The following is a 23443-nucleotide window of genomic DNA, read 5'->3' as shown; positions in this document are numbered from 1 at the left end:
CAAAAAAAAAAATTGCTGAAATATTTGTTTAAGTTTAGAAATACTATTCAATATGGTGAAAAGGTTAAATGAGTGGGGTTAGGTAAAATAATTAAGGAGATTAATGTAATTTCAGAACACTCCCTTTCTATATAAACATCTTAGTTGAGACGATTATTATTATCAAAACCACTTTTTTTTTTTTTTTTGTTAAAGATTATTATCAAAACCACTAGAACATATACTTTTAAAAGAAATTATAAAACTAATTAGAGAATGGCACTGGATGGTGTATTTAACTAGAGATTTTCACTGAATAATGAATGTCATTTACGTCGATGTGTTTTATTTCTTTCCCCAACGTTTACGATGTATTTACCCATGAAGCTTTCCATATATATATATGCATTAAATAAAACTTTAATATTATCGTTGTATTGACGATTGTAATAAAAGGGTTCAACTATTCCACGTTTTGTCAAATGGGTAATTAACTTAGATATGTGTGACTGTGATATGCAACTCTTCATTACATTACAACTCGAGAAAGTCAAGTAGAGATATTTGCAAGCTAAGGCTTGTTTAATGGAAAGGCTTGTACAAGCAACGTCATGTTACTAGAATATTATAATACATTTTTTTTATGAAGAGACAATGATATTTTAGTAATAGCTATTAGCCTATTATCTAAAACTTATTCGGCAACTAATCATGTGTAATCAAAGTAGCTATTCAGTTTAACATTAATATTTTTTTGTAGAAATTCCCTTAACTCCCAATTTGTATCCTTCAAATTCAAAACTATAAACACGTACGCATTTCCAAAACTACCACAAAATTTTAAATTAGTAAGAGTTGGTAAAAGTATAACAAAGTTAAAAAAAAAAATACATATTTCTGGAAAAGTTTGAAATTTACAAAAGTCATTCTTTTGTTTTGTCTTAATACAAAAATGACTGGGCAGATATTTATATCATGGTACTATTAGTCAAAACCACTTTGATTTTATGAATTTCGCATCAAGCCACATAATCATTTAAAATAATAAATGAATTTCTGTTTATGGTTTATCTTTATCTTTTATTTTTGGGACAAATATATGTTTAGAATGAAAATATGGAAAAGTGAAATTTATATCATGGTACTATTAGTCAAAACCACTTTGATTTTATGAATTTCGCATCAAGCCACATAATCATTTAAAATAATAAATGAATTTCTGTTTATGGTTTATCTCTATCTTTTATTTTTGGGACAAATATATGTTTAGAATGAAAATATGGAAAAGTGAAGTCGAAATATATAATTTTCTGTGGTGGGTTTTTAAGAAAATAGATTATGTTTAGAATGATGATTTATTGATCTGTTGTCTTCAAAATCATATCCAATAAAATCAAATGAACATCCACCATTTGGTAACATTAATAAATAACACATGTTCGAATGTCTCTATATCTGTACTTAACAGTTTCTAGCTATCAGAAAATTAGAATTCGCTTCAAATAAGAGATGTGTGTTGGTTGATCAACCAAAGACTTAATCCAATAACACATGCAAACTACGACATGATCCAAAATCCAATACTCCTTCTTTGCAAGACGAAAATTGTAACTGTAGTAGATACATCATGAGTTATGGTTATGGGTCATAAATCACATCTTTTTTATAGTCTCAGAGACATGAGAGACAAATTCTACTTCTTGACCACTTTCCGATTCCAAACATCAAAACTTTTGTACAAAAAGAAAACCCAAGAACCTCAAATCACAAGCAAAGGCCAAAGTACTACTTGTTTCATAAAACGGATGAAAAAATTGGAAGGAGAAAGCTGCATCAACGGCTTGGGCAAGACTTGTCTTTCTTTTTTAGTTGGGTTTGATAGAAAGAAACACTCAAGTCCTTATGCTGAAAATACAATGGCTGATCGATGAGTTTCACAACCCGCGAGGGAAGTTGCTGACTTGTCCTTCCTCTAATACATCTTTTCCGTTCAGTTTGTACCCAATCCTCATGCGCATCACAAGAGATTTCTGCAATAAACATTAAACCCTTAGTGTTATGTTAAGTCACTGAATCCACAGGCTCAGCCTATCTTTATTTGAGCATAGATTATGTTGTGGATCATCAAGTGCTATTCATCAATGCTGAGCACGGAATGTTGAAGACATAAAGTTAGATAGAAAGACGAACAGAGAATGTGCCATACCTTCCCCTGCTGGCTGTTAGTGACTCTTAGATTCTGCGTGATGGCACCACTACCGCTTGCCAGGAGTGTGTTACTGCTAGCTGGATCCAAGTGCAGCTGGAGGAACTGGAAGTTACACAAAAGAAAGAGAAGGTTAAAGAAAAAATTGAAATCTATTTACTGCTTTATCAATTGGGAAAGATGAATAAAGGGGAAAAAAGCAAAAAAAGAAGATAGATGTAATTACCTTTGGAACAGCAGCCTGGAATATAAAATCTGTGAAAGTATTGGGAGATAAATTAGTAAAAGTAGCCTGGACATTTGTCGTTTGCAGATTCCCTGGTGTCTTTGAGAAGGTGAACTCAATCTTCAAGGAGCTGCTCTCGTATGCAACAATAGGTGCATAAGCTGGACCATTGGTGGCTGCAATAAGGAGGAAAACTTGTTATTGACCTTTGTAAAAGAGTTTCAATGATTATACAGATCTTTTTCAGGTTAAGACTTTTTCCTACCTTCCTTCGATGGGCTTGGAGAAAGACCATCTAGCAAATCAAACATACCGGTGGACGAAGTTGTTGCTACGTGAGGTGGAGCTGGTGAAGAAAGTGTGTCTAGCGCAATTGAGGGATTATTGTTAACGTCAGCTATTGATAATAAACCAATAGATGATGTGCTGTTTTGTGCAGGAGAAGGTGTTCCAATTGATAGAATATCCAGCAACAGATCTGTGCCAGCTTTTGGAGCCTGGGTTGCACCTGAATCATTGGATAAAAAATGGAAGACCAAACATGAGTTATCCTTTTGCAAGGCAATGAGGAAAATGATTTTTTTAAAAACTTGTTCATTCAGAGACACATAGCAGATGAGCACGCCATAATATGAACGCAAGAGCTGTAGAACCGCCAAAGAACTAACCATATTGTGCTGACGATGAACCTAAGTCTACACCGAGAAGATCCTGAAGGAAATCTGTACCAGATGGACTAGGTGCAGCCATGATATCGTCAGAATCTAGGTCTAGCAAGTCCACAAGAGGAGCGACAGGAAGTTTCTCAACACCATTTTGAAGGCTAACTGAAGGCTTGGCCATGGTTGAAACTGATGCAGGAAAAGAGCCGGCCCTCCTCACATTGAAAGTAGCCTCATCCAGTACCGGCATTCTGTCAACCAGAGAAGACCTGTATGCACACATACCTCTATCATGAGCTTTGAGGGAGAGAGAATATGAAAAACTTACACTAGAAGATAGATGAGGAAGAGAGGCACAAGGGATTCCACCTGATATTTTTATGCCTGTCAACTATAGAATTGTATTCAATAGCTCTCTGCTGCATTTCAAGGAGAAGGCTTCCTTTCTGCTTCACAATTATGTCTTTAATTCTCCTGTCATTGAATTTTAGAAAACTTTTTAATTATCAATAGAGAGTTGAGGACAGGATGTACATGTATAATATATTTCTAATCTTTTTTCAGAAGGCAACGCGCTACAGTTTCTTGTAGACAGACCAAAATTTATTATTCATATACTAGTGCGCATATGCATCTTGTGTAGAGTTGAAAAGGGATAAGTGCAGATATCAGATGAACGAGTTGAGATAAAAACAGATAGCACAACGAGGTCAGACATACTCTGAAATAGAAGGAAAGCGGGATGACAACTTCAGTAGAGCAACCAATGCCATTGCTTTTGTAGTCGAATCTGAGTTATGGCGAGTAATGGCATCCTCGATAACGTCCACTGCATCAGATTCCGTTACCTGCTCAAGGCAGTCACATACTCGTTGCATATTTTTCAAAGCAAAAATGAAATCCCAAGAAGCAAAAGCATCTGCATATTTATCATGGAGCAAATAATGAATTAAGATTGCCATTGTGATGCTCACCGTTATTGGATCTTCAATACCAAGCATCCCCACATTGTTAACCAACAGATCACCATATTCCCCAATGCACCATACCGCCACTCGGACAAGGGTCTCCTGGTTATCATCTCAACGAAACCATATTAGAAAGGGTTACAACTGATTGAGGACTGAGCACAATCTAACATTAGAAAATAGCTACCTGTTCCGAATAAGTCAAGACTGATTTGTACAAGGCCCTAACTGTATATCCATGAAGCTCTGATGCATTGCTTATGACAACAATAAGTGCATGCCACACATCATCTTTCACAAACTTTCCAGCCTACTAACATGGAATAGATGACAATAGGTTATGACAGATACAAACAATGCATTTGAAATTAGCTTAAGCAGATATAAACTCTCAAACGATTTCAAAGAGTGCAATTAACTGGTAACACGTTACAGAGCATATTCTCGCGTTTGAATCCATACCTCACACAGAACCTTGAGCATCTGATCAATGTACCATAGTTTTTCTGGAGAAAACCTACATTATCAAAAAATTTAAAAAGTCAACAAAAACTTCAATCAACTAGACATTCACAGTAACTTTCCAATCATCCTGACCCCCAACTTTCTCAGAGTAAGTAGTCATTCTATTTCTTAAATAGAATACTTACTTTTCAACGATAAAACAAATTTTTGCACTAAGATCTTCCTTAAAATCTTCGTCGCTGATTTCCAAATAATCAATTAGCTCCTTTGTCAGTTGTGTGACATTGTTTTCATTCACCAAAAGAGTGACAAGCTCAAGAGCTCTTTTCCGGATAGAAGCATCTGGGTCCTATATTGTTATGGAAGCAGAAACCAAATTAGCATTTTTTATTTCTCTAAGATATACTTAGCAGTTAACATTGTATAAAATATTTTCCTGGTAATACTAATACCTTCACACATTCCAAAATTGTAACTCTGTGCCTTTGCACTGCTTGATCATCGAAAGTGATAGCTTTCATCAGCATGTTTAATGCAACATATCTGAGAGAACGAAAGTATGAATTTCATAAGGGAATGCAGCGTTTTTGAGAGAAACGAAATCAAGATTAGAAAAGGCAACGCTGGTTGGTCAGAAGAGCATTGTGTGCTTCATAGAGTTAAGCACATCCAAAGAAAGATGATAGACAGAAGAAAAATACAAGTAAGCTAGTTCCATTACAAACATATATAATACCATACTATTATCAAATAAAATTGAGGTGTAGGGGGTTGAACCTGATGTTATTGTCGCGGTTAGATAAGAATCTTCCCAAGATATTGATAGCAAGCACACGCAAGCTATTGGTGTCTTCAATGGCCATGATTGTTTCAACACACTCATAGAGTACCGCATTCCCTGCGTTTTTGTTTGATTCAGTTTTTGTTGCCACCTACAATAGCATGAAACCAACGAGAATAAATATCAAAGAACCAGGATAACAAAGTATCCGACAGTAGATCCCTGACTTTGAACTCAAAAGATTTCCAAAACAAAGCATGTAACAGACGCAGGATGCATTCATCATGGTGAGATAGAAAAGGATTGGCGCAGCCTACAGATTTATATGTCCGTCCACAAATCAACACTTACTATGACAACAAAGACCGGTATCAAAAGAGGGAGAATTCAAGTACGGCAAAAACTCAGTAACCAATAAGTCTTCTATCTACCAAAGAGAATAATAGCCCATGAACCCTATCAACGAAATGAAATTCTTTCTCCATTATGCTATATTTAACAGAATCAGTTCCAGCACATGAGAGAGCATAGCTATCTTACAACATTTTTCCGAAAAAATATATGTAAGGTAACTGGAACAAAAACCATAAACCGTTGATGTTTAACAAAGGAATTACATCGCAAATGTGAAGATGGTCAACCATATCCAGAATCACTTGCTAAACTATGACTAACCTGTGCAAGTATATCTGTCATCAAATCACTAGCATCAGCATCACCCTGGCCTAAAACACGCAAGAGCCTGAGCAACCGTATGTGGAGAAAAGGGTCTGTGATCCCTGCAACATCATACTCAGGCTGATATGCGCTATTAGTAATATCCCTCAAAGTTTTTATCAGTCCCTCTGTGCATTTCTGCAGAGACAAAACAAAGACAAGGGTTTGTCAAAACTGACGGTCTGATAAAACAATATAACAACCTGATTGTCTGCCTCATTTCAGCAGAGTAATCTATTTATAAGTGAATACCACAGATATCAAACTTTATTGCAAGAGAAAAATAGTACACAAAAGCATCATACAGGTAATATAGTATCATATGTACGCATATTCAATTAAATTACGTCGATGCTCCTGTATGCATAAGTAGAGTGTTCTGTATAATATTTATAGACTTACCGTTCTGAAGTACTCTAGGGCTTCATCATTAATCGTGCATAATTCATAACAAAGTTGAACTCCTGTTATAAGAACCCCATGATGCTTTTCTTTAAGCAAGGAAGCAGCAGCATTTACGAAGTTTTCTGCTAGATCTGGAACTTTCCTTATTATTCTAGTAGAGCAAAGCGCCGCCTGCATATAATACAACATAAATGGTAAAGGCAATGAAGGAAAAAAAAAAAGCGACTAAACTCCAGGAGACCCTGTATATGAATTAGAAAACACTTCACCTTCTTTCGGATATTAGGGTCACGAAACTGGATTAATCTTTCTACTTCTGGCGCAAGATCACGGGCCATTTCTGCTGAACAAATATTCCCTAAAGCACAGAGAGCAAGTCCTACAACATACTGGTTCGAGTGATTAAGATCTCTGCACGTGACTTAAGGTTAAACAGGAACAAATCTATTTAAATATTTTTCTCCTTAATTCCCATAACAGCAATGCAATCAAAAATCAAGTGTTCTCTAGTATTTTTTAACATAGAAGAAGAATCCATTCAAAGGCCAAGGTATCAAGATTTAATACTAGAAATTAGTAAGGATACTGTTTTAACGAATTTGTGACAAGCATCAACACTTCTTGTCTCTCATCAAGAAGCAACATTAGCCCTAGATATCCAATCCTCTTCTCTGGAAATCCAGGAGATGCAATTAGCTTCAAGCACTCCATCTGCCCAAAGTGTGTGGGATAACCCAGCATGTGTATAAACATGAGTTTCGCAAGGTTCCGGTGCCGATCATGCGGGTCATCTTCATTAATCAATGCTCGAATATCGGCACACTCCTTTCTTACAACAGCTCGCTCCTCCGCAGCTGTTTTGCATGCTCTTATGGCACGGATCATGTCCCTGAATCATACTCATATGTCCACTATAACTTCAGAACCATATACAATAATCCGATCTGATTCCACTATTAAACCCCAACAGCAACATGACCAATCCAATATTCAATTAAATTAAGCAAAAGGATTACCAAAAATCCTTAGTGTGATCATGTTCTTAGACTAAAATCAAAATTCTAAATGGAATCAGAAACACCAATACCAAATTCATCTTCGAAACAGGCCAATCAACAAAATTCAATCCTCAAATGAAAACGAGCTCAATTACATCATGTTATATTCAAATTTCATTTGTAAGCTGATCAACGACTAAGAAACCTGAAACAGAAACGATAAAAAGGAAAGAAGAGAATCAATTTACCTTAAACGAGTACCAGAAGAAAAGGGATTCATGATTTGGGGTGTTCAAGAGTTGGACCTTGGTCCACCGGCAACTTTACGAGGAATCTGAAGAAAATGAAAACTTAGCCGGGAAGAAGAGTTTCGCCGCCGGGATTGTGAAAATCCGTTACCGGAGTTTCGAGTAGCTGATCAATACGAGAGAGAGAGATGAAAATGAAACTGAGGATTTGGATCTCGATGGACGATGCTCGTTTTTTTCTTCTCAGTCTTCGTAAACCATAATTGCCAAATTAAATGCGTTGTATAAACATGACTTCCATTTCCACCTAAACGGTAACGTTTCGACCAGCAATCCTCTCAAAACAAAAACATAGACTGGGCCGTTTCTTTATAGTTAAACACATAAATGGGCCCTACTTGGGCCGTTTTTATTAGTCAAATTTGAGAGGGTCGATGATACGCGCTCTTTCATTGGTTGTTACACAAATTCTCCCCTACACTTGAACACATCATAGTATCGCTCAGGCCCTAGTATCTTTTTAAAACCTTTAAAGATGCTAAGCAGCAAAAATAAGTAACACAACACAAGTTACACAGAACAGTCGCTTTCTCCTCTCGATTTTGACATGGCTTGGGGATTTTCGTCCGTGTCTCTCTTCTTGTTCGTCGTTTTCAATCTGGGTATATTTTCAAAAATCTGTTAATTCAGTTGAATTTCCCAACCCAAAATTCGAATTTTTAATTTTCCTCATGATTTTGTTACAGTGAGTGGTAAGATAGTTTTAGAAGAAGGGTACGAAGTCACAACGGTGGTCGATGGCCATAAGTCTGGTCTGAATCCATACACGATTCATGCTTTACCAGGATCTTCTAATCTGATCGTCCTTGATTCTTCCGGCAGTACATTTTACACTACTTCCTTTCCTTTGTCCGTTGGTAAACACCCACAAAACCACTCTTTTGTCTCATCTATTAATCGGATCATTATAATTGTGTTTGTATATGAGTTGTAAATTCATGGATGCATAAGTAAATGTTTAGAGCTTGTTGATTTTGATTGCAAGTCTTGACCTTCATTTTTTCTTTCTCCGTAATCTCAAATTGGACCACAATACTAATATGTGTGTGTATGTGTGTGAAACGATCAACCTGCAAATAAAAGTTCTAAACTTTACTATAAGTGAAAATTTTGTTTATCTTTCTTTCAATTGAAGTTTGAGCTCACTTTGAGTATGTGTGTGTGGTTGTGCAGATAGTGTGATAAACCGGTTTGCTGGGGATGGGAGTTCGGGTCATGTAGATGGTAAAGCTGGTAACAGCCGGTTCAGCAAACCCCGTGGTTTTGCTGTGGATGCTAAAGGGAATGTTTATGTTGCTGATAAGAGTAATAAAGCTATACGGAAGATCAGCTCTTCAGGTGTTTGTTTAATCCATTTCTTGTATTCCTTTTGTATAAATGCTAGTTGTTGTTGTTGTCTAATCTTAGTTTGTTGAAAGAGCCACTTAGTTTATTTTGATTATGCATGTTTTATTTACTGGACTTTGTAGGTTCTGTAACCACCATTGCTGGAGGGATCTCAAAGGCATTTGGACACAGAGATGGACCTGCACAGAATGCTACTTTCTCTAGCGATTTCGAGATAACTTTTGTTCCTCAAAGATGTTGTTTGCTTGTTTCTGATCATGGAAATGAAATGATTCGCCAGATAAATCTTAAGGAGGAGGATTGCCTCGAAAACTCTCATTCTAGTATGTCTTTTCTATAAGTAATCTTTTGTGGATTTGACTAACCATGCCTTTGGAAACTTCAACGATTCTTCTTTCACTGTTTCAGATTTGGGGACATACTCTCTTTGGTCAATAGGGATTGTCCTTTCCTGCATTCTCGGGGTAGCCATTGGATTTGCTGTTCGCCCTTACGTCATCCGTCATGTAAGTTTTTTTTAATCTATCCTCATATTACATACTAGTGTATAATCAACATATCAAATCTCTTAAACCAAATCGTTATAGACAGGAAGAAGTGAACCACCTCTCGTTCATCATGACATGGAAGCTTCTCCTAACCAAATTGGGGGAACAAGTTCTGACCTTCTTCTCCTACATTAGAAACCGAGTTGCTGAATCAACCGTTTATTCAGTATTAAGTAGACTAGTTATGATGATCGTGTCTCACCTTTCCCTCATGTATTCCGCCCTAAGTAGTTTAATTTGTTCGATGGTATCTAGCCTTTTCTTCATGTGTCAACCCAATAATGTAGCTATTTTAGACAAAACAGTCTCTGTGTCTGATCCCGAGAGTCCAGGTTGCGGCAACCCAAAGCCGCCCCTTTCACTGAAACCCTCTGATGATCTTATTGACCTAATAAGCTTTGATGATGAACAAGAACCTAACAATGACAAAGATTGCAGGAATGAAGAGACTCTTCCTCATGCAACCATAGATGACATTATAAAGGTTCATGTTGAAGAATTTTCAAAGATGGCTGAAGAAGATACTGTAATTCATGGTTCTTCATCTACTGAGTAGGTTTCAGTTAAAAGCACATGAATCAGAGAGTATGTGTCTTTTGTAAATGTAAAGTTTGGTTGAGTTGAAAAATCTTTGAATATTTATTGAAGTGCTCATCTTTTTTTCTTTATATCAAGGAAGAATGATTAATCTTTGGTACTTTTCTTACAAGAGAGATCTAAATACCCAAATCCCTATTGTGCCTTCTCAACAAATTTTAAAAAACTATACCTGAATTCCCAATCTCTACTACTACTATCATATTAAGCAACTTCTCATGTCTATGAATAGTATCCATATGGGTAACTCACAAATTGGTGAGCTCTGTGGTGGATATTCTGATGAGTATTCATCTGGTCTTGCTCCTGGCCTGGCCCAAACACAATCTCATTAGTCTTCTCGCTGCTCTGCTCATAAAGAGTGTATGGGATTGTTGAGTGATGCCTATGGTGATACTGCTGATGCTTCTCTTGTTGCTGCTCCTGGAGGAATTCGGCGTCCAAGCTTCTGTACAAGGCACGGCTTTGGCGCAGCTGTTGCATTTTCTCTGTTGCATCTTTGGACATGAAAGGATAAATTTTTCCAGGAGTGGCGTTCCTGGACTCGACGGGAGGTGGTTCATCTTTGTTGTGTATTACAAAGCTTTCTTGAATTGGCCATGAAGTTGTGCTAAAAGCAGAATGCTTTGTTTCTTGATGGTTGAAGTTCAAGCCGACTGTCTGCTTCTTTCTGAGACCGGGAAACATTCCACTGAACAGCTCCACAGAAAACACCCAAGCATTTGAAATGAATATCTGCAACGTTCCAAGGAAGCTTTCTTCTTGTTTTTCTTGCTCGTCTCCAGTTAGAATTAGCGGTGGTCTGACCGGTTTTATAGGATCTTGATCAGGCACAGCTTCAAACACTTCTTGATCCTATAACATATACACAACAGGAAGAAATGTTGGTTATAACTCAATTATAGGGTAGCATAAGAGAATGATGTTACAATGCGAATGTACACTCACAGTATGATATGAAACGATAGAACTGAGTCTACGTTGCAACAAGGCCAGCATATAGCCAAAGAAAACTGCCGCTACAAGAACTGCAATCCCTGCAATATTAAAGCATTGAATCAGAGATACATTAAAGAGTAATTGAGATAGAGATGACTGAAGAATGCAAGAGGGGACCCAAACGGAAAACTTTGGTATGTAAATATTACCCAGAGGAAAGCCACTTCCATACTGATCAGCACAGTCGTCAAAATGGAGTTGAATCTCTCTGATGGCTTGGTTTCCTCGGTCAATGACTAGCAAGGAACAACTGCTCCCGAGATAAACAACATCAAAATCATTTGAAAACTTTGCATCTTCACTTGGACCATCCACATGACCTCCCCCACGAACCATTTTCCCCCCAGCAATGGTTGTGACTCCTGCCATTGCATTTTTATTCTTTCTTAAATCCGATACTTACCAAACATTTGTCCAAAAGGCAAAACCATAAAACCGCAGAAAAAATCACCTGCTTCACTGATCTTCCTGATAGCATTATTCACAGTATCTGCAACATAGATATTTCCTCTATCATCAACTGTGAGTCCCTTAGGATTGTTCAACCTCGCGTCCCTTAATCTACCGTCCACATGACCCGGATATCCTTCAGGGGAGCCAGTAACTAGCCTGGGTCTGCTATCTGCCATTGCTCAAAGAGTTACAATTTGCTGTTCAAGAATTCATCAACTATACATACACAGTCCACAATCAAAATGCAAAAGGTGTTTAATGTTAAATGCTGCATTTAAAACATTGATTTGAATTCTTGACTACTTTCATTGAATCCAAATTCTCAAACAAAAGAAAAACGTCAGAAAATCTCCTGATTTTCAAATAACTTTTACCTAAAATCTGTGTATTTCCATATACAGCAAAACTTTATAGTCCATGTGAACTATCACGTGAAAGCAGAGAAAAAGAAAAAAGCTTGACTTCATCATCATCCGTATTCAAAATCCTTAAGAAAATCAGCAAATATTGAAATCCACCAAGTCTGACGCAAAATCAATAGTACAATAGAATACTTACAAAGGGAAAGAGAAGATGAAATCTGGTAAATGTTACTATTCTGAGAATCCAGAATAAGCAATTCGCCATTGGATAAGACCTGAATAGAATAAGGTTCGATACCGAGTTTGCTTCCGTCTAACACCGTTTCCACTGAATACCCATTTTCGAATTTCACCATCGATTTCGTAGGAACAGCTGATTAGCATCAAACAGAAAAGGAAATCAAAAACCCAGAATCAAACTGTTACAACCCTAAATCCGTGAAGAGAGGAAAAATTATCAAAGGAACCTGTTTTAGTGGTGGTTTTGAAAGAGAGAGACCATAACCATTTCAATAAGGAAGTGCCATGATTTGAGATGAAACTATTAACAATCTCTGCAATAAGAATAAAATGTAAGCTCGTTAAGATCAAACCCATATATGTAAATAAAAATGCGTCATCGCGAAAAAACAGGGTGAAAAAGAAAACTAACTCGCAGGTGAAGTTGATGAAGGAGCTGAAGCAACAAACGCAGAGAAGAGAAGAATGATAATACCCAGAAACAGAAAATGCCTACTCATTACTAAAGTTGAGGAGAGACGAATAGCGAAATGAGAAAGATGAATGTTTAAAATGTTGAACGAAGTAGTGACACTTCGTGACAATCTGAGAAAAAAAAAGGAAGGAGAAAGGTTGAAGAAGAAGAGAAAGCAACAAAATAAAATAGAAAGAGAGGCGTAGAAAAGTGACACATTGGTCATGCCATAAACGTCGGCGCAACAATTAAAAAAAAATATTAAGGTTTTTGGTGATTAATTTAAGATTTTATTCAGGGAATAATCTTCAAAATATTTACACATGTAATTGTTACTGGAATATGTAACAATCTCTGCAAGAAGATTTTATATGTGTGTCAAACAGTCTGAGTTATATAATTTTTACTCGAGAGAAAATCAAAAGATAAATTTACCAAGTATGGAAAATGTAAAAGAAAACCACTTAAACGACACCGTTTTTGAAGAACACAAAAGACTACATTAAGATTACTAATCTTAGATTAGTCTTGCTTAGTGCTCACAAAAATTAGTGGCTTGTACTTAAAGAATTACAAAACCCACTTTTATCCATTCGGTTACTCCGTGTAAATTACAAACCACCAGAGACTTTCTATACAAAGAGAGCAAAAAACTGCGATTCTAAAGAAACAAGAAAACAACAGTGAGAGAGATAGAAGAAAACACCCTCCCAAGCTTTTGAAAATAAATAAAATCACACAGACCAGTCCCCATCATGTTAAACCTTCTTCATATACAAACCCTTTCCCATGTTTGGTTATGGTTACTCACACTAACACACTTGAAAAAGACACTTTTATGTTATCATATGATGCTCTCAAACGCCACTTGCGTGTGCAATGAGGAGGATTGTTGTTGATACTCTGGCTTCGAGCTGCTCGTTGCAGCAGCTAATCCTCCTAGGAGCTTTAATACATCAGAGACATCGTCTAAGAAGTATTTGGCTTTGCTTGGTTTTCTTCCCACCGTGCAGGCAAAGATCTCAGGTGGCATTGGGAGGTCCGGGTTTGTCACTGTGCTCAATATGCTCTCAAACATGTCTTCGTCTGATCTGTCATCTCCTATACACATCACCATGTCCGGTGGGTTTCCATCCTCTACCATTTGGTGTATCACCTTTTCCACTGCTAGACCTTTGCTTACTCCCTGCATCAATATAAAGAACAGATTCGATTCGATCACATAAGAATGTTGGTTCACTCACGACTTCTTAACAGATTCTCAGATGCAAGTAAAAGAAAAGGATTAATAGATCTCTCTGATGTTACCTGTGGTTTGACCTCTACAATGTGTTGGCCTCTCTTGACGACTACAGGCTCATTTGCGAGTACACTCTCTAGATGATCTAGAAGCTCTTTTGCTTGACAGGCTCCAAAGTCTGGATCTGCGTCTTGATGATGCCAAACCAAAGCACTCTCTTTGTACTCTATAGTAGAACCATCGGTTGCGTCCATGTATGATCTCATTACCGGTTCTACCATCGTCTTCCATTCCGCCTCAGCCGACGAATAACAAGTCTCCCATTCTTTCTTGCTACTCCACCTGAATTCAAATATAGGATGGGTCTTAGTTTGTTCAAATTCTTGTTAGAAACTGTAACTGAGAAAAACAGTTACTAGCTTTTATACCTTATGAAGTATCCGTGTTCAGCTGCGATTCCAAGATTTTCACATGGAGATAGCCAGTCGCTCAGAGACTCCCATCCTCTTCCACTGACAACAAACACAGTGTTTTTAGGATCTCCACACAGAGATTTCAGAACAGACAGGACTTCGGCATTAGGGGTTTTGATGATGGAGCTTTCAGGAACGAGAGTGCCATCATAGTCCAAAAATATTGCCCTTCTCTGTGTATTTCTATACGTGGAGACAATGTGATCGATAGATAGCTTCCTAAAACTCGGAGACAGTGACAGAACTCTGAAACTCAAGCCAAAACCAATACCCCAACAACGTTTATTATAATGCTCCCGGCATGCCCTCTCAAGATCCTGCATAAAGCTCTTTGCCCAGTAACCCACATCATGAGTACTCACATAGTGATAGTGTTTCTCGTGCCTTAATCGCTTTTCAGTCTCACCCATAGTGAGGGCTAAGTTTACCGCTTCTGCAACAGCATCTACATCCCATGGGTTCACCCTGATCGCACCACTCAAAGAAGGCGAGCAGCCGATAAACTCAGAGACAACAAGCATGCTCGTCCGGGCTGAGTCATGGCTAATCCCCATGGCCTTATCCATTCCTGGGGTCCCTTGCCTGCAAATGATATATTTATATGGAACTAAGTTCATGCCGTCTCTTACTGCATTCACCAGGCAGCAGTCTGCCATAGCATAATAAGCAGTCTTCTCGTAACGAGGAACAAGACGATCAATCAAGATCACTGGCTGATAACCAGCAGAACCATAGCGCTCATTGATCCTTTTTGCAGTTGAATATGTCTCCTTCTTTGCTTCTTCCACATCCTTACCCGTGGCCCGTGCTGGGTTCACTATCTGAATCAGGACAAGTTTTCCTCGCATATGCCAATATGTCTCAAAGAGACGTTCCATGGCTATAAGTTTGAGGCTTATGCCTTTAAAGATGTCCATGTCGTCAACACCAAGAATCAACTTTTTCCCCTTAAACTGTTCTTGTATCTCTTTCATTTTCGCTGCAGTCGACGGAAGATTCAAAACCGATTCCAGCCTCCCCATATGGATGCCAACAGGAAGGATCTTAATAAACACCGTTCGACCAAAGTAATCAAGCCCGATGTGCCCACGCTTAGATTCATAATCAAGCCCAAGCATTCTACTGCAGCATGACAAAAAATGGCGTGCATAATCAAATGTGTGGAAGCCAATGAGATCACAGTTCAACAATCCTCTCAAAAGATCATCCCGGACTGGCAAAGTACGGTAAATTTCTGATGATGGAAATGGACTGTGAAGGAAAAATCCAAGCTTGATCCTGTTAAACCGTTTCCTCAAGAATGTGGGAAGAACCATCAGATGATAATCATGAATCCAAACATAATCTTCCTCAGGGTTGATAACTTCCATCACCCTATCTGAAAATATCTTGTTTGCAGAGACATACGCTTGCCAAAGACGCCGGTCAAAACGATCACCATGGTCAGGGAACATAGGAAGCATATAGTGAAATAGCGGCCACAAATGATGTTTACAGAAACCAAGATAGAACTTCTCTTGCATCTCCTTGGGTAAAAACGTAGGAACACAATTGAAATCCAACAAAAGCTTATGAGAAACTTCTTCTTGTTCACTAATACCAATATCAGCATTAAGTGATCCTATATAAACAAACTCTGTATCCGAAGAAAACCCATCTCTGAGTTGCAAGAGAAGAGAATCTTCATCCCAACTAAAACACCATTGTCCAGTTTCTGTATCTCTCTTAGCTTGTAATGGTAACATATTAGCCACTATAATCTTCCGCTCACGGGAGCTGTTTGAGGAATTAACATCAGAGGATCCATCACTGTAGCCTCCATCCAACTCAGAGATGATACCAGGAACAGTCATGACACGAGGAAGAGCTCTTTGAGTTTGAGGAAAGTCCAATAAGTCCCAAGATGCTAAATCTAGAAAATTTGCACAAGATCTTGACACCATAGAGAAGAATCAAGCCAAAGAATGGATTTTTACAAATCCAACACGCGTCTAAACACTTACAAGCGTCAAAATACCTGAAAATAAAACAAACCCATTTCATTAAAACTGATGAAACAATGATCTTACAACAAGAGTCTATATCACCAAAACAAACAATGCCACACCAAAAGATGATTCAGAAAACAACGAGACCAAATCAAACACAAAATTGAGATTCTTGCCACATATAGATCCCGAAAACAAACAGCTCAAGAACACGTTTTCACACAAATTCAATCTGTACCCATGAATGAAACAGTTCAAAACGAAACGAAAATAAAAAACTTTTCCACAAAAACCCAAAAGAAAAAAATCACACTATTGCTACTCACCTTCTTCTCCGAGAATCACTAAATCGCCGGCGAAAAACTTCAACGGAGAAATCTAAATTGTTTTCTTCGTGGAACAGATGAATGAACAAAAAAGTTCACGATAAGGACTCGAGACTCTTTGGGGACAGGCTATACAGAGTTTGGATAGAGAAGAAAATTTAATGAGAGACAAGAAAAATATAAAAACCGAATAACATAATACCAAATGCACATATACACGTTTTCTTACGATCTATTTTTCTAATTTTGGCAATAAAATAATATAAAGGTGTATGTAAATGACATTATTACCCTCAATCCTCTTATTATCTTCTTATTGTAGGGTTTGGTAGTAGATCAGATGATGACTAGATAATGTGGTGGACCATTTTCTTTTTTCGGCTGAAACAAATGAAATAATTTTAATCCTTAATCCAATCTAAAGGTAATGCTAAATTTGTATTTAATTTAAGAGATTATGAGATCTCATCAAACCTACTCTGTATAGGTCGTATATTGGTACTGGTCAACTTTTTTATTACTTTAATAAAATGATAGTTTGGTTAGTTTTATAATGAGCTATCGTTTACGAGTTTATCCAAAATGAATCAGATTTTCCGTAAACATGACTCTAAGAAAAACTCAACTCTGGTGCCAAATCATTAAGTTTACACAATATAAAATGTTAATGGTGTAAATAAATTACAATATACAACAGTTTTTAACATTGCATGTAGCATGCTTAAATTCTACAAACTTTTCCCGTGAAACAAATAAAAAAACATCCCATCAATTTTGTTTACGGTTCCAGTTTTTGTTTTTATGTATTTTAAAAATATTTCAATGTATAGTTTAAGTAGCTATATTGAATCTATGATTTGGTAAGACATGAGAAATTTATATCAAAGTGGCGGTGTCCATGTATACAAAAATCTAATGTTGACGACAAGTCGTTTCATGTTAACAAAAAAAATACCGACTAGTCACATCTCTACAAAGTGCAGGTAACGTTTTAAGAAATAATTATCATAATCCGTTGGCAAAAAAAAAAAAAAAAAGACTAAAACAATTTAATGTATTGGTCAAAAAACAAAACTTCTACACACGATCTAAGACTATATCCATATTGATAAGATGAATTGAATCGATATATATTCTTACTTTAACAAAAAAGAAAGATCATTAGAGTTATCTTGTCTTACTAAAAGTCTTAGATAAAGACATAAAAATGGAACAAACATCATTGGGAATGCAACATGCATGTACATATTACATATAGTAAATATAATATAGTTAAAAGCGAAGTCATTATTATATGACTAAACTAAGATAATTAAAACATGTAAGCACACATTATCGGGAATGTATTGATATTAAAAGGGCACCACGTAGGTCAGGGTGGCCTCTCAAACCCCCCAAGGGACAAAGCAGCATTAGGATTGTCACTAAAGTACTAACCATGTGTTATTTTACGATATTATCCCCATTTGGTGTTAATGGTTCCAAGTGTCAATGTAAATAACGTTGACATATATAAGCCGTGTTTTGTTTTCACGTTGTTTAGGAAGCCAACGAGGATTGGGTAATTGGATCCGAATCAGATTGACACTTTCTTCTTCTTTACTTTTCTTGCTCTTCCACTTGACAATACCAATTTAGGGCTTGGCTGGATACAAATGTTTTTATCCTTCTTCAACCCGTTATCCGTTTTACTAGACTTAAAAAAAAAAGAATAGTATGTGTAAATATGATACATGATATCATGCATTTGTTAACTACGATAAAAAAAATCGAATATCTATATTGTCCATTTTGCAGATATCCCTTTTAAATATCTAACTAAATATCTGTAAATGTGAGGTTTAAAATTGAAATCCGTATATTTTTATTGATATGCACAACGATAGTTACAATAAGTAACATGACACTAATAATCACTCCCCAAAATTTTTATACAATTAGATATAATTTTAAATACTAATATTCTATAAATATTTCACAATTTTAGAAATTTTGATACTAACCAATTAATGTTAGCTTTGGATAACGAATGAAGTTATGGCCATCTTATTTCTTCTGAGCCATCTATTTAGCCATAGCCATCCAAAAATTAAAGAGTATCTTATTCCTCCCATGTCCAGCTTAAGGGACAAGCCAGGGAATAGCGACACGTGTAAATTGAATGTCGATTTTGTAAAAGGAGGTAAGTGGGGTCTACACAGTGGCTGCAAATAAACGAATCATAACTAAACACGTGTCAAAGACACAGTCTTAGAGGAGTCGATGTAAGTGGGACCCAGCATGACTTATCTTGGTTCAGAATGTTTTCCCCAATGGATAAGTGTCTTTTTGTTTTTGGTGGGATGATGAAACCTTTTCTATTTACGTCGACGCAATTTTAAACAATGAGACTCTTTTTTTTTTGTGTGTGTGCAATCGTTTAGAGACTTGTTCACATGAATTAGGTGCCCAATCATGTGTAAATTGGTAAGGTATATGTAAAACTAACAATTGTTACACTTGCCAACTCCAAACTTAGATTTAATCAGCCTACTATATTTTGAAAATTTAAGAAGATACAAGTACTGATGCAAAAGTTGAAAACCAAAACCAACTCATATGGGCCATTAAGCAACTGAAACTTGCTCATATTTTTAAAATTTTAACCAAAAGGTTATGGGTTTTAGGCCCATTAGTTTTTTTCAGACTGAGAATCACGTCAAGTTACAGTAATTAGACATCAAACTCTAGAAACATGTTTGCATAACTTTTGTTGTCAAAGATGTTTTGCATAGTTTCAAAATCCGCTTTCACCTCAATTCTCTTTTTACGTTAACTAATCGACTATGGGAGACTAGTCTTACATTTTGGTCGCTAAAACTTTGTTTATGAATATATGGATTACCGAAAAATAAGGGACCATGAAATAACTAATAAATGACCAAATAATATATGATGTTAATTTTTTTTTACTTTTCAGTTTTCATATAATAATGAAATAACTTGGTTACTCTCTTTCCTCGCCGTAGTCTGAGTCTGAACCCTAAAACATCCCGCTTCGCTGCTCAGGACCAAGAATCTCAGGTACCTTGTTAACTACTCGCTGTAACTATTATCGATATCCATATTTCTTCACAAAATTCGATTCTCTTTCGTTCAGATTCAACTGATCTTTGCAACATGACGAGGGTTTATGTCGGGAATTTGGACCCACGCGTCACCGAAAGAGAACTCGAAGACGAATTCAAGGCCTTCGGTGTTCTTCGCAAGTAAGTCCTATCTCTGTACTCAATTTTGTTTCAAGCCATACGAATTATGACTCTGAATCTTAAAAATCGCAGTGTCTGGGTAGCTCGTAGACCTCCTGGCTACGCATTCCTCGAGTTCGATGACGAAAGAGATGCTTTGGATGCAATCAGCGCATTGGATCGTTAGTGTTCTTCTCATTAGACCTCTTAGTTACCATGTAATGTTTGTATTATTGTTTGGTCATTGAAAAGTTTTACTCTTGTGGCGTATACTTCAGGAAAGAATGGGTGGCGTGTGGAGCTTTCTCATAAAGATAAAGGAGGTCGTGGAGGTGGTGGTGGTCGTCGTGGAGGTATTGAGGATTCCAAGTGCTATGAGTGTGGTGAGCTTGGACATTTTGCTCGCGAGTGTCGCCGTGGTCGAGGCTCTGTGAGGCGTAGAAGCCCTAGTCCCCGTCGTCGTAGGAGTCCAGATTATGGGTATGCTCGCAGGTAACGATCCAACGGAAACATTCTTATTGAGCTGCTTAGATGAGATAGTATGTCATTAGTATGTCCATTGTGTTAACATATCCATTGAAATTGCACTTTGTAATCATGTATAGGGGCTGAGTTGTTAATGTTGATAGTACCTTTCTTGATGTTATAATCGCTTTGTGACATACATTTTTGTTCCTGTGGAATTGATTTTGTTCAGGAGTATAAGCCCGCGTGGAAGAAGATCTCCTCCAAGGCGTCGCAGTGTTACTCCACCTCGCCGTGGGAGGAGCTACAGCAGATCCCCTCCTTATCGTGGTTCACGCCGTGATTCTCCTCGCCGCAGAGACTCGCCCTATGGTCGACGTTCGCCATATGCCAATGGGTAAAAGTTCTTTTCTCTTCTTGGATTTAGGTTTACTTTCTCAATCTGCATGACTCAACTTCAGCATTGTCTATGTAGATGTGAATAACATTTGAAGTATTTTGATATAAGGTATATATTCGTTTGCGTTTCTGCAGGGTGTGAAACTGGACCCTGAAGAGAAAGAAGCTATTACTAAGCTATGATGCTATATCTACTCTGTGGCGCCTTTTAGGATAGATCTTTATATCTGCTATTATGGTATTAGCTCTTCTAGGTTTGGTTGTTGAGCATGGACATGTCATGGTATGTTCGAGTTTTATTAGACAATTGGATTTGGTGAGTTCTCCTTCATGCTGTTTTCCAACAGCCGTCTTGACTTATTCTCTATAACACGCACTGGCCTGCTGTCTTCACACAGCGTCCTTGAACCCCTACACTTGAGGTCGTTCTTTCGTATCCATAAATGTTTTGTCTCTTGTTGAATGCACTTTCCTTATTATATAGACATATCTAAAAAGCTCAACTGTTTCCACTCTTTTTCCCTTGTGAGGTATGATTTATCGGGGATCTCTTGGCAGCACAGCTGCATCTTACTCTCCCCACAACTTAGTTTTATCATGAATCTGCATCCTCAACTCGACCAACATCAGCTAGAATTTGCTTGTTACATTGTGTGACTTTTAGATTGCCCTGCTCTTTACTCACCACTCCTACCCCAAGTCTGCAACCAAGCTTCTATTGAGAAAGACGAATCTGTTTCTTCACCCCGTCCTCTTCCTAGCTCTCGGCTGCTATATCACCACTTGGTTTCTCTACTCACTTTTGTTTTTCGGTCAACTTTGTTACACATCTGTTGGTGGATCACACACTTACATTAAATTAAACCCATTTGTGGATGCTTCTTTTTTATATTGCTTGTGAAAAACGTGTTAGCTTAGTCTTTTGTGTTCATGATTTGGTTTCCCACTTATGCTTTTCTTTTCCCAATTAATCTCGACTTTTAATCTGTTCTTCTTCGGCCGCCACATGTTTTCATTTTAATACTTTTCTAAATTTGGTTTTGAGGCAATTTGGTTCAGATTTGTTGGTATACCAATTCTTACGTCAACGTCAATGAAGAAACGACTCCATATTTACGAATAAAAAACTGTAGTAGATCTGTACTCTCCCTTTTTCTTTGTAGAGAAGAAGAGAACTGTGAAAGAAGATGAAGATTGAGGAGGATCTAGGTTTCATCAACATACTCAAACGAGCAACAAAGCTTCTATGTGGTAACATCAATCTTGTTCTCTTCCTCTTCCTTTGCTCTCTCCCCCTCTTTTGTTTCTTGATCTTCTTCGAGCTTTCACTCCAAACCACTGTCTCACTCGCTTCTCAATACCTCGTTCGACAACTCACTAATTGGGATTACTACTACGTTCCTCAAGATGCTTCCGTCTTGGAGAATCTGATTCCATTGCTTATCCAGACATTTCTACTCTACTTGTTCCCGTACGGCCTCATAGACCTCTTCACCACCACCACAATAGTCTCTGCATCTTGGACTGTTCACACGTCGGAGGAGGAACCGTTAAGGTTCGGTCAATTGGTTCGGAGAACGGTAGAGATATGTCAAAACAGACTTGAAGGTTGTCTGATCACCTCTCTGTACGTCCTTCTCTTGTCAACCCCTGTTTTCTTTGGCTTCTTATTTGTAGCAACGAACTATTTCCACATCATTTCTCTGACCGGATCAGGCGAAAACTCATACTACTATTCTATAAACATTGAAGAAGATGCCGAAGGCTATTACAGAAGCAGCAGTGTCAACAGTCCGGTAAAGATGTTGTTTGATGCGGTTTTAGCTATGTTTCACGGTGCTATCTTTCTCGGTTTACTGGCGATGTTCAGCAAGTGGAGTGCGGGATGGAACATGGGTTTGGTTGTTTCGGTGTTAGAAGAGGAAGAAAATGGTCAAAGCATATATGGAACCGATGCCTTGACACTGTCTTCTAACTATGGAAAAGGACATGAGAAGCGTGGTCTCCAAGTGATGCTGGTGTTCTTGGTCTTCGCTATTGCGATGAGGATGCCATGTTTTTGTTTCAAATGCACGGAGAGTTCCAATGGAAACAGAGTGTTGTACACGAGTTTCTATGTGGGTTTGATCTGTGTTGGGAATATGATCAAATGGGTGGCTTGTGTAGTGTTTTATGAAGATTGTAGAACTAGCGTTTTGGAGAAGAAAGGTGATGTGGAGATTGGATCAAAAGGTAAGACTTTTGTTGCATAGATAAATTGTCTTAGATCAAACCAAAGCTCTCGAATCTTAAACAATTTCTACATGACCAATAGCTCTGGCCTCTTCAAGCTTTCCTTATAGTTGCTCCGTTTAAGCCATTAAGGTCATATCCCAATGTATTGTTGTGTGAGACTATCAGTGTTCATGGCTTGGCCAAGTATTTATTGAAAGTTATATTATTGAGTTGTGTTTGATCATGTACACTTATACAATGTAAAGCTTAATTTTATCTTATCTCTAACATAAAAAAAAAACGAAATAAAAAATTCTAAATATATGTTTTCATAAGAATGATATTGGACACACGTCTTAGATTAACTGACTTCACTTCATAGTTAGGCTTTCACTG

The 23443-nt window shown here is 37.4% G+C and overlaps 6 protein-coding genes across 13 annotated transcripts; 3 read left to right on the top strand and 3 right to left on the bottom strand.

Annotated features, from left to right (window-relative positions):
* Positions 1–1384: 1384 nt before the first annotated feature.
* Positions 1385–7993, bottom strand: GAMMA-ADAPTIN 1 (gamma-adaptin 1). Of its 3 annotated transcripts, NM_102238.2 has the most exons (19): positions 7807–7895; positions 7656–7741; positions 6996–7298; positions 6679–6820; positions 6407–6580; positions 5963–6142; positions 5284–5438; positions 4959–5049; positions 4692–4855; positions 4504–4558; positions 4229–4351; positions 4048–4143; positions 3794–3921; positions 3443–3547; positions 3080–3342; positions 2677–2919; positions 2412–2587; positions 2186–2290; positions 1547–2009 (listed from the first exon to the last, which is right to left on the bottom strand). In NM_102238.2, exons 2-19 carry the CDS (start codon positions 7685–7687, stop codon positions 1914–1916), a joined length of 2631 nt encoding a protein of 876 aa, NP_173802.1. In that variant the 5' UTR covers positions 7688–7741; positions 7807–7895; the 3' UTR covers positions 1547–1913. The 3 variants fall into 3 exon arrangements, with proteins under 3 accessions (NP_849701.1, NP_173802.1, NP_001322140.1); NM_179370.4 differs by having other exon boundaries at positions 1385–2009; positions 7656–7987; NM_001332624.1 differs by having other exon boundaries at positions 6996–7612; positions 7713–7993.
* Positions 7994–8199: 206 nt separating this feature from the next.
* AT1G23890 (NHL domain-containing protein) lies at positions 8200–10300 on the top strand (the record flags this gene model as incomplete). 2 transcript variants are annotated; one of them, NM_102237.2, is made up of 6 exons in its annotated part: positions 8200–8317; positions 8402–8572; positions 8889–9053; positions 9185–9385; positions 9471–9568; positions 9650–10300. In NM_102237.2, exons 1-6 carry the CDS (start codon positions 8263–8265, stop codon positions 9743–9745), a joined length of 786 nt encoding a protein of 261 aa, NP_564209.1. In that variant the 5' UTR covers positions 8200–8262. The 2 variants fall into 2 exon arrangements, with proteins under 2 accessions (NP_564209.1, NP_973902.1); NM_202173.1 differs by having other exon boundaries at positions 9654–10166.
* Positions 10255–13409, bottom strand: AT1G23880 (NHL domain-containing protein). Of its 2 annotated transcripts, NM_102236.3 has the most exons (7): positions 12674–13409; positions 12489–12575; positions 12218–12394; positions 11658–11828; positions 11356–11568; positions 11156–11244; positions 10255–11062 (listed from the first exon to the last, which is right to left on the bottom strand). In NM_102236.3, exons 1-7 carry the CDS (start codon positions 12939–12941, stop codon positions 10430–10432), a joined length of 1638 nt encoding a protein of 545 aa, NP_173800.2. In that variant the 5' UTR covers positions 12942–13409; the 3' UTR covers positions 10255–10429. The 2 variants fall into 2 exon arrangements, with proteins under 2 accessions (NP_173800.2, NP_001321768.1); NM_001332623.1 differs by having other exon boundaries at positions 10258–11062; positions 12218–12575.
* On the bottom strand, positions 13410–16887 carry TPS9 (trehalose-phosphatase/synthase 9). Its single transcript, NM_102235.2, has 4 exons — positions 16743–16887; positions 14384–16445; positions 14024–14297; positions 13410–13901 (listed from the first exon to the last, which is right to left on the bottom strand). Exons 2-4 carry the CDS (start codon positions 16369–16371, stop codon positions 13560–13562), a joined length of 2604 nt encoding a protein of 867 aa, NP_173799.1. The 5' UTR covers positions 16372–16445; positions 16743–16887; the 3' UTR covers positions 13410–13559.
* A 2680-nt stretch (positions 16888–19567) lies between these two features.
* On the top strand, positions 19568–21809 carry RSZ21 (RS-containing zinc finger protein 21). Of its 4 annotated transcripts, none has more exons than NM_001198145.1 (6): positions 19568–19805; positions 19882–19990; positions 20063–20151; positions 20248–20449; positions 20667–20831; positions 20969–21706. In NM_001198145.1, the coding sequence occupies exons 2-6, from the start codon at positions 19902–19904 to the stop codon at positions 20973–20975; spliced, it is 552 nt and encodes a 183-aa protein (NP_001185074.1). In that variant the 5' UTR covers positions 19568–19805; positions 19882–19901; the 3' UTR covers positions 20976–21706. The 4 variants fall into 4 exon arrangements, with proteins under 4 accessions (NP_001185074.1, NP_564208.1, NP_001117342.1 ...); NM_102234.4 differs by having other exon boundaries at positions 19581–19805; positions 20248–20461; positions 20969–21809; NM_001123870.4 differs by having other exon boundaries at positions 19693–19805; positions 20248–20461; positions 20736–20831; positions 20969–21710.
* A 21-nt stretch (positions 21810–21830) lies between these two features.
* On the top strand, positions 21831–23342 carry AT1G23850 (uncharacterized protein). Its single transcript, NM_102233.4, has one exon. The coding sequence runs from the start codon at positions 22021–22023 to the stop codon at positions 23083–23085; it is 1065 nt and encodes a 354-aa protein (NP_564207.1). The 5' UTR covers positions 21831–22020; the 3' UTR covers positions 23086–23342.
* Positions 23343–23443: the final 101 nt, after the last annotated feature.

The sequence above is a fragment of the Arabidopsis thaliana genome, assembly GCF_000001735.4.
Source record: "Arabidopsis thaliana chromosome 1 sequence".
NCBI classification, from domain to species: Eukaryota; Viridiplantae; Streptophyta; class Magnoliopsida; order Brassicales; family Brassicaceae; genus Arabidopsis; species Arabidopsis thaliana.
The sequence above is the reverse complement of the archived record's forward strand: the minus strand, read 5'-3'. Positions and strand labels throughout refer to the sequence as shown.